This window comes from Drosophila simulans, chromosome 2R (genome assembly GCF_016746395.2).
Source record: "Drosophila simulans strain w501 chromosome 2R, Prin_Dsim_3.1, whole genome shotgun sequence".
NCBI lineage: Eukaryota > Metazoa > Arthropoda > Insecta > Diptera > Drosophilidae > Drosophila > Drosophila simulans.
Window position 1 is genome coordinate 3,691,488 of NC_052521.2, and position 14,516 is coordinate 3,706,003.

The 14,516-nt window shown below is 43.8% G+C and overlaps 1 protein-coding gene across 5 annotated transcripts in view; it reads right to left on the reverse strand.

The window, feature by feature from the left end:
- Positions 1–409: 409 nt before the first annotated feature.
- Positions 410–14,516, reverse strand: part of LOC6733195 (ecdysone receptor) — a 70,772-nt gene continuing 56,665 nt past the window's right edge. For all 5 annotated transcript variants that reach the window (XM_039292717.2, XM_039292716.2, XM_044922725.1 and 2 more), the window contains 4 exons: positions 3,649–4,163; positions 3,125–3,268; positions 2,911–3,063; positions 410–2,847 (listed from right to left, as the gene is read on the reverse strand). In XM_039292717.2, the coding sequence (XP_039148651.1) occupies positions 1,684–2,847; positions 2,911–3,063; positions 3,125–3,268; positions 3,649–4,163 (1,976 nt within the window). In that variant the 3' untranslated portion in view covers positions 410–1,683. The remainder of the gene's footprint in view (positions 2,848–2,910; positions 3,064–3,124; positions 3,269–3,648; positions 4,164–14,516) is intronic.

The window sequence follows — 14,516 nt, forward strand, 5'->3', positions numbered from 1 at the left end:
CAAATTCATCTTTATAAATTAGGTTGACTTAAAATTAAAAATATGTGGCTGTATGTGTAGGCGTGTGTATGCGTGTGTGTAAATTATATTTAAATTAGGATTAGTAGTAAAAGTAAAAAATTGCACAATTCAAGTAGAAAGCTACGTAAGATATTTTTTGTCTTCTTTTTACAAAATAAAAGAATCACTTTAAACTTTAATTTTTATTAATATTTTACAGTGTTCTTATTTTCAATTTTAAACACATTTTTTTTACTAAAATTAGAATAAATTTGATTTAAGTTAAAATAAGGCCAACAATTTAAAGTAAAATTTATTTAAAATGTACATCCCAAAGCAAAATGAAACTAATAAAATCTAATAAAAATTATTTTGAAAATCAATTGCATAAATTTTGTATAACATAAAATTGCCGAAGTAAACAAATTTGCACGTTTTTTTTTGTGGCTTTCATAAAAAATTTTGATTTTGCCAAATTAGATGAATGTGTTTCTTATTCAAATTTCGAATTACAAATGTAAATTTTAAAAATATATATTGAAGTCTTTTGGTGTATGCATGTATTTATTCATTTGTGTGGTTTTTATCAAAGTGATTGAAAACTATTTTCCACCAAAAAGTGTTTGTTGAACTCGAAATTAGATTATATTTTAAATTTAATACCTTTTGATGCCTTTTGGTTTTTGAGTAAGACTCCAATCACTTTCATTTCATTATCCTTTGTTTAGTTTCAATATCAAAGTTTTTTTGAAAACATGTCTAAAAACAATGCCAATAATAAGGTTTTTGCTGGCTAATATTTTTGGATGAAATTAATTTGAAAGAATCTAAGAATTTAAATTCTTGTTTTGAAAAAATAAAAGGGTGTCATAATAAAATATGTTGTTATTGGTTTTTGTAATATTTTTTTCAGGTTGCCTTTCTTTATGATTAAAAAATATTTATAAAATCAGTCCAAGTTTTGCGTGTTTTAAAAGTGGTTTGTTTTTAATTATTTTAAATGATTTTAATTATGGTGGATGATAGTATTATTATCATAATTTTTTGTTTCATTTAACAGATTTTCTCACTTCCCTACAGTACGAATTTATAGTTATAGTTAGATATTATACAGTTGCTTTCATTACGTTTAGAGTTAGTAATTATTATTTTATATATTTTTTAAATATAAACAATCTTTATTCTCTTCTCTCTTCCCTCTGTTCACGCCCTACTGTCTGTTCTCTTTTCTGATCTGTTTCGCATGCAGTTTGGAGGATCAATTTAGTTAACAAAATTCGAGAATTGATCGTGAGTCTGATGCGTCGTACATCCACCCAAAAAAAATGTATTCTAAATTTCATGATTTTCAATGGTTCTCTTAAATGTTTTTCTCCCTGTTCCTCAACGCGTTTGTCCAATTGTTGTTGAAGCTTTTTCAATTAAGCTTTAGCGTAATTGTTAATAGGCTGTATTATATGTTAATTTGTATGAATAATAGGTAATATTTGCAGGCTTAAGACTAAATAACTGCATTTTACGCTTGTCCATTAATTATTCACTTTTTACTATTTAGTTCGGCTCGAACTCTCTGGAGAGAACTCCCCCGTTTCCCCTATGTCTGTGTGGGTTCAGCTGCGCTTTTTACTCCAGCAGGACGTCGATGTTGGGTTGGTGATGTTGGTGGAGCTGACTCTGCGCCTGCTATGCAGTCGTCGAGTGCTCCGACTTGACCGCCACTCCCCCGATAAGCTGCTCTTGGTGCGAATGCAGGGCTACGCCCATCAAGGCCATCGCCGTCTGGGCGTTCGCATACATGCTGACGTTGCCGCCCACCCCAACACCGACTCCCACTCCGTTGCCCATCGGTACCGCTGATGTGGTGGAGCTAGCGGTGACGGCAGCCGTGATACTGCTGGTGGTTGCCGGCGTGATGGGTCCTATGGCCGCACTTCCGCCGATGTATTCGCTGCTCGTACTGACCGCCGACAAGGAACCAGGTGCGGTAACGGAGGCGGGCACGGGAGCGGAAACGGAAACGGGAAGGAGCTGTGGCTGTGCTTGAATCTGTGGCTGGAGTTGCGTCTGAAGCTGTGGTTGGAGCTGGGGTTGCAGTTGACCTTGCAGCTGAGGTGGCAGCTGAGGTTGCAGCTGAGGTTGCAGCTGCGGCTGTGTCTGGTGCTGGGAGTCGTTCTGGGTCAGGGAGGAGGGTTGGGGCTGGGGCGGAGGCTGAGGCTGATGCTGGGCCGCGGCTGCCGCCGCCGAAGTGGAGGCAGAGTCGCAATCAATGCCGGCGGTAATGGCGCCCCCAACCGATGCCCGCATACGCTCAGCCCGCTCGAGGCGCTCGTTCTCCTCCTGGGTCATCTGAAGGTGCGACTGGACCGATGGCGGGATGGCATGAACGTCCCAGATCTCCTCGAGGAACTTGGGCAGTTTGCGGTTTTTGAGCTTTAGTGAGAAACACATCTCGGCGTTCTGGTTGCCCAGCGTACGCAGCTCGGTGAGGATCGAGAGCAGCTTTGCGTAGAAGACGAGGCTCATTGAGTCGCCGCAGTGGCGGTTGAGTATATAAATGCGTAGCGTGTCGATGTAGTAGCTCTGGATCGCTTCGACTAGTTGGGCCTTCTCCAGGCCCGGCCGGTCCGAGAAGATCACAATGGCAGTGAGAAGCGCGTATTCGACGTTGTCCACCTTCATCGAGAACATTTGGCGGCAGAAATGCAGCAGGTCTTCAATGTTATCAGCCATTCCGGCCATTTTGTAAGAATCCCGCGTATATGATCTATTATTCGCGAAGAATATTGAGTCCGAGCTGTGGTCGTAGCGTCGTGCCATACGCAGCATCATCACCTCCGACGAGCAGGCCTAACGTTGAAGGGTTCAGTTATAGTCTTTTCGATTGAGCCCACTGATTTCGATGCTACTCACCTTTAGTAACGTGATCTGGTCCTCCTGGGGTATCTTTGTAAACGCTGGTAGACCTTTAGCAAACTCAACAATCAACTGGACCGTGAGTATGGTTATCTCGGTTATGTGCCGAAAGCTGACGTCCGTTTGGCTCTCGTTCTCATCGGGTTGACTCTGCACAAGCATAGAAATCAATTTAGATTTTATTTATATAGTTAATTTCGATCTGACCCACCATTATGCGCCTGAGATCCTCTTCAGATGGCTGCTCATAGCCATCCTGGTACCAAATTAACTTGTATATAACGGCCAACTGATTGTACGTTAAGGAAGGTATATTGCGCGCTTGACACTTGGCCAATATTTCTTCAGGTAGTAGCTGTACCGGAAATTAAAAAGTATGGGTGAGTGGAATTCTGCTTGACAAATATGAGCGGAGTCTAAAGTAATCGAATTACTTATTAGAACTACATTACTATTATAATAGTATTTTATTTATATTATATAACTATATCAATACTCTTATTGTTCTGTTCGGCTCTTTGCTTCCGCGACTACGATTCTTCATTAGAATTACTATAGACTAGTGACTATATATTGGATTACTATTACATAGCTACTTTAATACTTGTATTATATTACTTTCATGTTTCTATTAAATAACTCTTAATCTTGGGCTTGTACTTATTTTCATCTAAAAAGCATACACTTTGATCTTGGATCTTTTTTTGTAATGATATGATTGATATGGACCCTTACCGGAATAGTGGCATGCTGGGGCGGCTCGCATGTCATAAGGTCAAGAATCTCCTTCTTAACAAAGTCTTGGCCGCCACCAGAGCCCAAGCTGCCGTTGCCGCCGTGCTGAGAGCTGGGCGAAGTGGTCATTTTGTCTTTCTCCTTCTGGGCCTTCTTTTCGCGCCGCTTCATCGCACACTGGTTCTCCGGGACGACGCACTCCGGCCGCATGCCCACGGCCAGGCACTTTTTCAAGCGGCACTCCTGACACTTTCGCCTCATGTACATGTCCATTTCGCAGGCGCGCCCGAACTTGCAGCAGTAGACGGCGCTCTTCGTAACGCTGCGTCGAAAGAAGCCCTTGCAGCCCTCACAGGTGAGGGCGTTGTAGTGGTAGCCGGAGGCCCTGTCGCCGCAAACCAGGCACAGCTCCTCCTGCACCCGCGGCGCAGGTCCCTTCTTGCTCTTCTTCGCATCGCAGCTTTCGTTCGCCGAGTATCCGTTCAAGCTGCTCGAAGGCGAAAGATCATCGCGACCTGTCCGCAAAAAGAAGGGGAAACAAAGCTTATTTATTATGGGGTTTCTTTAGCGACGATCCATTAAACATAAGACCCAAATAAATAAATTTTCTCTCGAGGAGTTCTATGTTCTCCGCCATTTGCATGTTTTGCAAGCTCCAGATCTAACTGGAACTCGTTTGCTTACTAATCAGCTCTGCTGTATCCGATAACTGGCAAACGCAGTTTGGGAACGCCCACCTCCGCCATTGTCCCCGTCGGAAATTTAAAATTCAATTAACGTTGTCGCTCAAAGTCAACGAAATTATTCCCGCCATCCGAAATCAACCAAATGAATGGTTGGACTGAAGAATATATAGATAAAGGCCTACAGGGAACGGAAGTTATATTGTAAGTTTTGAAAGGATCCAATGATCTAAGTTTACAGCGTATTACACATTCGTTCTACTACCAAATAGGAAAAGGTTAAAAGTGGAATACCAATATAATCATAATACTATCGTTTCCATCCATCGTATCTTCTTGAATAGATCACCAAAATGAAATAGATCAAATGATCGATTACGTTCTGAAGAGGAACTTTGTGAGAATTGAGGAATTTTAAATGGCATAGATTGTTACAAAAGTCACGCTTTCAGGACTCCCACAACGATTACGGAATATCAAGTGCAATTTTCCCCACAAATGCTGTAACTGTTTGCCAAGATGGGGCAAACAGAAGGGAAATGGATCGTAGCGCATATGTATGTACGTGCTGCTTTTGCAACTGCAACAAAAACCGCCAGCGGGATGACAGTGACAGCAACAACTTCGGCAGGGAGGGCTGGTGGGCACAGAACACTCTCAGACTCTCGTCTAAGGTACAAGAAGCAGGAAAAATCGAAGTCGAGGCGACTAAGACGTCACTTGGGCACAAGTGCACCCTCCCTCCTTCTACGTGGGCCACTCCCTCTGTGCCTTCCTTCGCAGGCCTCAGCTGCAGCTGAGTGCAACGCAGTGCATTGTCGGCCTAACACAGTTTCTAACAACCGTTTTACAAGCACCTCCCCTCTGCCAACGAGGCACGTTGCCTTAAAATAAATATTACCCATACGCCCCATTGTCGGGGCTCTTGGCTCACGGCTACTTTCCCTCCCCTGTGCTGCAGTCGCTGCGTTTCGATTTCACTGCCAGCGAATGAAATAAACGACGGCGTCATGCTAACTTTGTCTGCTCCAGCGGCTCATGGAAAATGGCAAAGACGCCAACTTGACTGGATCTCCACTGCACTCAAGCGCCAAGTTTGTGTGTGTGTGCTCCGCAGTAAAAATGTGGAAAATTGCTGCTGCTCTGGCGGGGAAATCGCGTGACTAAAAGTAAAAACCGGCTGCTCCAACCGGATCGCCAAAGGTGGAAGCAGTGCCAATGTCATCCCACGGGATCATCGCTGCAGATCCGAGGGAGCACAGATAAGTAGGCGCCAGGTGATCGAATAAGCTGCGCAGTTACCCAATCGCACACAGAATTCCTTGTGGGCGGAGTGTTCGGAACACGAGCTTTAAAACTGCGGGGTATTTCCCTACCTAGCACTCAAGAACCCACAGATATGATACATTTCATTTTCCATCCGTGAAAAGTTATTTTCCATCGTGCTCAATGCAGAAGGGCGAAACTCCATGGAGCACAAAACAAATGCAGAACGGCAATGATGAAAAAATGGACGCCAAAGCGACAACAGTGCAGCACAAAAGACACCCCCAAATCCACCCAACTGCCCACCATCCGCTCCTTTGGAGCTGCCTACGTTTGGAGTTCATTGTGTTATTGTGCTTAGTCGCTCGGTCTACGTTCGCCATTCCGCCGACTAAGGGCCAAGGCGACGTCATCGGGTTGGCGGCGGACGAGGACAGAAAGCTATAGCCATAAATGTACGTATGTATGTACATATGTAATTGGGTATGTTCGTATGTATGTATGGACATGGCCAAGACAACAAGCGCCAGCGTGAGCTTCACAACTCACATACCCTTCAGTGCTGGCGGGGCAGACTCCACCACAGAATAAAATCGATTGAACATGTTTTATGGTGTTCGCCATGGAAGAATAGTGTTAGTTGTGGATCACAAACCTATTATGCAGCTCTGCTATTCGAACTAAGCCCTGTGCAAGTCTGGCTTTAAGAACGCTTTCATGTTATCGCTAATATAGATATAGAAATACACCAATAAGACCAATTTGACCAAGAGCTAGTTGCTTTCATATTTAACTGTGCTAGTGGTAAAGTAGTATGAATCTAGGTGGTCTAGCTATTTATTGGCTGGCAACTCAGCTCTGGGCGCCCAGCACCAGCGCCAGCAGTTGGGGCTCTTTGAGTTCCGCTCTGCCTCTCCCTGACACTCTCTCGCTCTCTCTCTGCGCCTCTTTGTCTGCTCGTGCATTCTCCCTCGTGCTGCACGCCCTTGTTAAAAAAAGCTGAAAAATGTTGATGTAGGCCTCGAAATATGCAGTTTGCCTTTGGCATTGCCACTGTCACTGCGGGCGGCGCAGTCGTCCTCATCCACCGCCACCACCCCGCCCCTCCCATCAACGAGTGCATGAGTGAGTGCTGTGTGTGTGTGGTGTGCGGAGAGCGGAGAGCGGATTGCATGTCGCACAAGCTTCCGCAGTGGTATAGGTAAGTTCTCCCTTCTGGCTTGGGCTTTGTTCGCTGCATTTTGCATCTCATTTTGTCCGCTCGCTTCGACTTTTCATTGCTGTTTTTCACATACGCTTTTTGTGCTAGGCAAAGAAATACAACTTTTTGTTACTGCTCCTGTTGTTGCGCTCCCCTTGTTTTTGTTGTTCGGCCCTATGCCACGGCGTAACTGTCCCTTTGTGTGCACTTCTCCCGCTCAGCTGTGTGTGTGTGTGCTGTGAATGTAATATTTTTAAGCGGATTGTTGTCTGTGAATGCACAAAAAGAGGCGAAGAGGAGCCAGCGCTGCCTGTGCAAATAGCGCCCTCTGTGCGAAGAATGGAGAATAGAGCGGACAAGTAAATAAGTTTCAAGTCGGCGGGGGACGCCCACCACCCCTTGCATATTAGCAAGTTTCAGTCTAGTAGAGCCGAAAGTCGTAAAAAATGCGACTAGCCAGCGTTTCATTGCACGATCTGCAGGCTCGAAATGAAAGCCAAGCAGGGATGGATACTCGACTTCAGATGCATAGTCGATAGCTGATCGAAAACGATGCAGCGGCATTATACGGTTTCATATCTTAAAATGTTTCTTTATGATTGAGCTCGACTTGCAAATCCTCATCTAACATGGTAATAAAATAGTACCATTGTAAGTTCACATTTATAAATATGTAGACAATGCCCATATCATTTATCCCAGATATTACGTAGGTACTGCTCAAACGAGTGGTGACACTCTTTATTCGGTGATACTGAATACAGGATATTGAAGACTCTAATGGCTTTTCATTATCCCCAATTGTTAGTTGTGATCACCCCAAGTTTTTGGTCGTAAACCTTAAAACGCCGAAAAATAAGAAAAGACGTTTTAAAACAATTAGACTAAGGGTTTGCTGTGACTATAACATCACTGGCAAACTTTCCTTTCCAATGTTTATTACGCCAAGTACAGCGAGTTTCCCTGCCACGGCATTGCAGGCGATTACATAAGCGAAAGCCGACGACCCTAAATCAAAATAAGTTGAGCAGGCCCAACTAACCACCAAAACTGCAGAGTTTGCCCACAAACGGGGATGATTACTGCAGGTGGTTGGGGTTGGGGTTAGGGCTGGGTTCGGGGTTGGGCTTGGGGATTCAGGGCTGCTCCACGTTCCACGCTCTACGCTCCACCTTGGCTTTGGCCGTAGCTAGGATGATTTGTGATGGCCAGCCGGCCGAGTAGCTAAGGCCAAAATCAACCTATTGCGCTCAACAAAACCCATTGGGGGCATTGGGGTTTGTTCGGGTGGGTGGAAGCGAAGTGAAAAACTGTACCACCGAAAGCGCATGTCCGATGCACTGTCTGCAGTTCTCTCCGTCTCTCTCTATCCCTCTCGCTCTCTGCTTCGCTTTTCCCAGTCGGCCGCCTCTTCGTTTGTTTGGGGTTGCACACGTTTTTCTGTTCCAGGGGGTTCTCTAGTGCAAGGCTGCAATTTATTTTGCACGAGTTTGTCAGTTGTTAGGCACGTTTCGCCATTTCCGACCCCCGAGCGACCCCTCCGCCTTCAGGGAGCTTGGATTATATGGTTGAAAAATTGATTTTTTCAGTTCGTTGGCATGTTGCCGCCTAGCCATGTACTTTCTTGTTCCTGACCAGGGGCAGGGACACGGACATGGATACGGACACGAATCCAAGTCCGGAACAAGGCAGGGGGATGCACTGTGTGCAATAGATGGCTGAAAAATGATTTTTAACCTACTTTGCGCCCAGGTCGACATTTAGACGAGGGTCGTCGCATGACCTTTTGTGTGTTTCGGAACGCATTATATGGCTTTTTCGCCACTCCTTGCGACGCGGTGTTTGTGTTGTTGCAACTTGCAAGAAGGCGCCACTGCTTTCCATTTGGAGAAAGCGCCAAGCGCCATCTTGACGAATGCCATTTAGAACTTCAATATGGCTGCCTTGGCAGAAGAATGGGCTAAGGTAGACTTTTCAGTTTCTTTAAAGTGTTATACCCAACATTCAAGTTAAAAGTCAAAACTTGGTTTCATACCTAATCTAATGTATTTCTAATGTGATCGCTATTTTTCTGATTTTAAACAATATAATACCCTCCGCTTGACCACTCCGTTCGAAAATTAACCTTGTACTATCCTAAATTCCGATTCCCCGATCGGCTGTTTTGCGGCTTATATACTTTAAAGTAGCCCCAGTGTCATTTCTTTCCAGTGGGAAACGCGTTCCTTCCTTAATGATATGTGTTTGCATTCATGTACATACATATGTGCATCATGCACACAAAAAGAGCCCCGTGTAACGATGCACTCGTGTGCGAGGCACTGGATTTGTTTACAATTTGCTTTTTATAGCCAACATATGTTGGACATATCCATGTGCGATGCTTTATTTACGAGACTTCGCCCCGCTGGCATCGGTTACCATCGCTGGGCAGCTTCAATCCCGTCCAGATATTATGCTATGTACACGGGAGCGGGGGATGACGCTGGGAGAAACAGAAGCGGGCTGTTACACTTATGGGCAAGAGGAAAGCACAGCGAACAATGGGGCTCAAAACAAATGGCTATGGAGTGAAGCCATTAGGAACACAAAGCCTAAAGTGAGCTAGGAAAAACAAACTCAGGGAATAAGAGCTAAAATAGATGGGCAAAGAAATGAAGAAGTTTCAGGGTAGCCAACAAAAGCGTCACTGTCAGTTCTATCGCGGTAATTGTTTTTTTTTTTTTTTTTTCTGTGCGCGTTGAGAGGTTTCTGATTTTACACAGGCAACTCATCTATTAGCCCTATCTATTTTTGAAACAAGTTTGAAGTCTGAAAAATTGGTAGGAGTTACGTATTCCACTCCAAAATGTGCGACACGGTTCAGGTTGCAGTTCTTAAACCCCCGGGTTGAGTTTTCTTCCTAATCTTAAATCTTTGTTTCCGCAACGCGTTATCACCCCAGTCTCATCACCCACACCAGACTCTGCTCATTGCAGCGCGATTAGAGCGAGCAGTGAAGCGTTCCTCCCAGCTGAAATGCATGCAACTTTGGTTCAAGTGCAGTTGGTGGGGCCGCTATTGGAGTTTAGTTTCAGCAAACGGAAGTTCCTTATTAAGTGTGGAAAAATCAAATCCAAAACGAAGCACCGAACTTGGCATAGAACCTAAAGCGCAGTTATAGCTGAGCTTAATTACGACCTTGTTGCGGTAGGTAAAAGTAGTGTTCGACTTTGCCCCACTTCGCCTCCCAGCGGACCCTCCTCGTCTGGCGTGCTCGTTTTATGGTTATTGTTATTACATTATCAACATGTTGTGCAGCATTCGAGCATCCCACCAGCCCAGCACCTCTGCGTCCACTTGCCAGCTGGCGATTTGTGTGGCTTTCGCGTCGTCTTGACTGCAGACTTATTAAATATCAACACATTGTTGCTGGTCAGGCATTCTCCTATTGAGCGAAGCGGACAACGACAGACGTTGTTCTGGCTCTTGAGCGCAGAGCGATGTATATTAATCTTATTTTGTTATTTTAACTGTCTGGAGGGCGTGGCCTGGCCTTCGTCCTTGAAGTCATTTAAGTCTCCCACAGACGGGGCGGATAATGCATTAAGTGCAGACCATGAACTTAGAAGGAATGGATCCATTTCGGAAGGAAACTTATTTCTCCTTTTTGCTAATCATTTTCCTCATCTTAACTACACTCTAATTAAAGTACAAATGTTTGTAAACAATTTCTATTTATCTATTTCCACATAGCACACAATTGCAACCAAATTTGTAGACCAAAAAACGTGGGGCCGTTGTAGCTTCACTGGGCAGGAAAAAATTTCGCGTTTAACGTTGCCTACGGCTGCCAACTGTGCGTATACGCGATTTCTCTGGCACTTGACATTGTGGGAAATTCTTTTGTCGAGTGCAGCAAAAACATTTTTCGTTTGAGCGTGTGTGTGTTTGTGTGTATGGCGTATTACATTACAAAGTCGCCTTTGGTTGTAAAACGAACCGACAAAAGCCTCTCGAGTGGAAGAGGAACGGTGGCGTTGGAAGAGGTAAGTTATTCGCCCGATATTACAAAATTCGTTTCCAGGAATTTGGAATTTTAAGCAAGCACAATTCCTGCGATTATGAATTGAACTTTTGGCTTGTGTAGAGTCACGTGAAATTAAATAATGTTGACGGCTGTATGATAAAATCGATAGTCATGATTCATAGATTGATGTAAATTTAAATAAAAAGGATAGTTAGGACACAGAAGGAAAGCAGTGGGTTACGCTCGACTATCAGATACCCCAACTTAAACAAAACCAAAAAAAAATCACTGTTAGCATTCTTAACAATCTTTATATCCCTCGCTTGAGACGCTGGCGGCATCATAGTTTTATTTTTTATTATTATTTTTTTTAACAGCCATTTTGTCTGGCTTATACCAGCGAATTATGTGCCAATTGTTGGGCTGTTTTTTATTGAAAACAATTTATTAATTTTATTTTTGGCGTTGCTATGACAAAATGTGTGTCAAGGGGCAACTTGTCAGTCATAGGATTTCTGCTTGCCTGTCAAATGTTTTTGCTCTCAAAAAGAAATTGCGCGCAGGCAGCTGTGAATACCTATTTGCGAGTGTGGGAGTCGTTTGTCACAGATAATTTCTATATAGCAGCAGTACGTAAGGCGAGATACAAAAATGGCTCACTGTGTGGGCCTACCTGGTCGCGAAAGGGAAAATTTCGTTTGTTTTTGAAGAGTATTGCCTGATTTACCAGCAAAGAACAGAAACAGATATTTAAATGAGCAAAGGTCTCATACAACAGATGGCTAGGTGGTGGTGGGTCGACCTAGTGCATGCTGCTCGCATTACATTTCCGCGGCTAAGCTGCACAAACAAGCCGAGCTTCATAGCTCAGTTCACTTCCGCTGGCCACTTTAATTACGGACAAGAGACGCAGCCCAAGCCAAGCGATTTTCTTGGCCAGGTAAATGAAACCGAACCCCAAGGCGAAGCTCGAAAGCATCGCAGAGCGAGCGAGAACTCTGAAGTTGCGTTCGTCTAGATTGTTTTTACTACTAATTATAAACATGCGATCATCGCTGGCAGCCCAGGCACCATCATCATCATCATTGGCAGCAGCAAAAGGCGAAATAACCGGACATTATATTGCTCTGGAAGGCAGCTCCGTTTAAAGCTGGCAAGTACCAGAGGGGAGTTAGAAAATTGATAGAAGTTTGTCAAATGCTGCAGAGGGGGGAACAGAGGACTGTGTAATGGCCCAAGAAGTGCCATATATGCCATATATCCTCATTAATACCAATTTGATGGACTGGGCGTAGTATTAGTTTAAGTAACGCAAAAATGTAGAGGCTGTGCTCGCACTGGATTTTAAAGCACTTACAACTCGCAGTTGAGCTGGGTTTGATCTTTTAGGCCAATTGTCATTACAGCCGTCTTACCCACCTGCCGACAATTAAAAAAAAACCCAATTAGCTCGTGGAAAAACAATAAAAAGAAGTCCAAACACAAAGACAGTTGGAAACGCAAAGAGAAACATGTAGCTTGCAGAAACAAAGCACACAATTGCAAGCAATTCACCATTGAATCGGTTGAAAATGGAAACCTAGAGAAGGAAAACGGCTAACATGGGCGCATTGGCTAAAATGAAAACCACTTTCAGACGGCGGCAGCAATCCGCAACTAGTTTCAGACTGCAAGTGGGATCGGCAAGTGCAACGAGAGCAGTGGGCAAGCGGTGCGCACAGCGATCGCAATCTCTATCACGGCCCGTACGAGTATCTGTATCTTGCAGATACACAGCCACATACACATCCCCAGCAGCAGCGGCAGCAGCAGTAGGCTGCACTGCCGCTTTCTAAACCAACTCCAGACTCACATGATCCGCTGGGGGCCTAAGATCTGGTTGGGCTCCGACCTGGTCTGGTCTTTCGCTCCAAACGCTCGTTTGTGCCACAACATGGCCTTGAATTTTTAATCAAGTTTCGCGCTAGTATCGCGGCTTGAGCCTCCGACTTGGCCCCCTCCCCGGCCACTTCGCCCAAAAGTGCCCGTCATGTTGGCTAAGTTCGACTTAGGACTGCGACCGAAACGAGTTCTATTGAACTTGGCACTGCTCTTCAAAACAGCAAATCGGAAAGAAAAATAAGGCAATGCTTCGGCTATTGTGGGATTTTCGGACTCTTTTTTGCCAAAATGATTAATGAAATATCTGATTTCTTCTCTCTTTTGCTCGGCAGCAATGTGTATGTGTGTAATATATTTGCAGAATATATTATTTTACCGGGCAGACCAAAGAGTAACAGCAATAAAATCTGCCCGCTGTGCACGAAGGATGGGTAAATATTGCAAAAAGCTTAAAACACAAAAATTCAGAAACCAAGTGATCATTTTCGTAGCAACACCGAAATAACACATACCCTTTTAATATGAACGATAATCAGTAGTTATTAATTTGCAATTTCAACCACATTTTGGGCTAGGAGAAAGTATTCTTGCTCTTCGGGTCACATTTAATATGCTGTCTGCATAGAAATTGCAGGTGAGTGTTAATATCGAATATAAAACAGCCAATTAAAAATTAGCCAGCGAACCCCAAAGACATGATGTGGGGAAACAGCCATTTCTGTGTCTGCTCCTCGTGTAGAATTTCAATTCTCCTTGCGTATTTCTTTTCAGTGCTTTTTTGTTTTGCTTGCAAAATCCAATTTCCACAACAGGAAAAAATGTATTATTTAGTTTTGGGAATAACTTAAAAATCAGATGGCAATATTAAACAGCCATTATTACTGAGAATTGTAGTTCAATGAAACACACTCATTAATAGACTTTGAATTACACCGGTGAATAAGGTGCAATAAATAAAATACCCATTGATATAAGTGGGTATAGAAAACAATTTGTCACTCCCCACTTCAAACATTTAACAAACATTTTCGACTCTAAGTATTTTCTCCCCTTCCGACCAGGTGTCCGCATTTCAATGACTTAAACTTTGCATTCGGGGTGCAAAGTACACGTATGAAAGACCGCAGAGAGCCCATTCTTATGCACATGTCTATATACATATGTGATACATATATAAATATATACACATTATATACATAGATGCTCAGATCGGACGAAGGAGACAGACAAACAGTCGGAGGCCGAGTCATATAAATGCCAAAAGAGCCAGGGATTTGATTTATTGGGCACCGCATATTTTCGGATTTGCCAAACTTCTGGGCTTTATTTTACTTTATCATTTTTGCGACCACTTCCACATCTTCAGTTAAGATTGGGTCAAAGTGCCCGGATGGTTCTACCACCGCTACATTAACGCACAATTTGCATTCGCGTGAGATTTGTTGCTGCTAAACTGGCGAGTGATTCAATTTCAGAGTTGACTGAGATTGCATTCCGAACCGATATAACCCAACCCAGCTCAAAAATCGTTTTCTTGTTAAAACTTTTTTCGTTTTTTGGGTGTGTTTGCAAATTTTTAAACTTAAGCGAATGTCTGCTGTTGTCTGTTTGTGTTTCCAGAGTGAGCTCGGTATTGAAAGTCAAATAAATGCAGGGTCCACATCCTTGCCGATTGCTCTCCTCTGGAGCTGGAGCCGCTGGTCATGTGGATGTCACATTTTACATGTGTCGCTGAAGCGCTTCGCTTGGCCTCTTACTCAGTTCTCTGTATCTCATTTTATGATTTGGAAGGGGATTTATTCGTCATGAGTTGCATGGAATTTGGCCA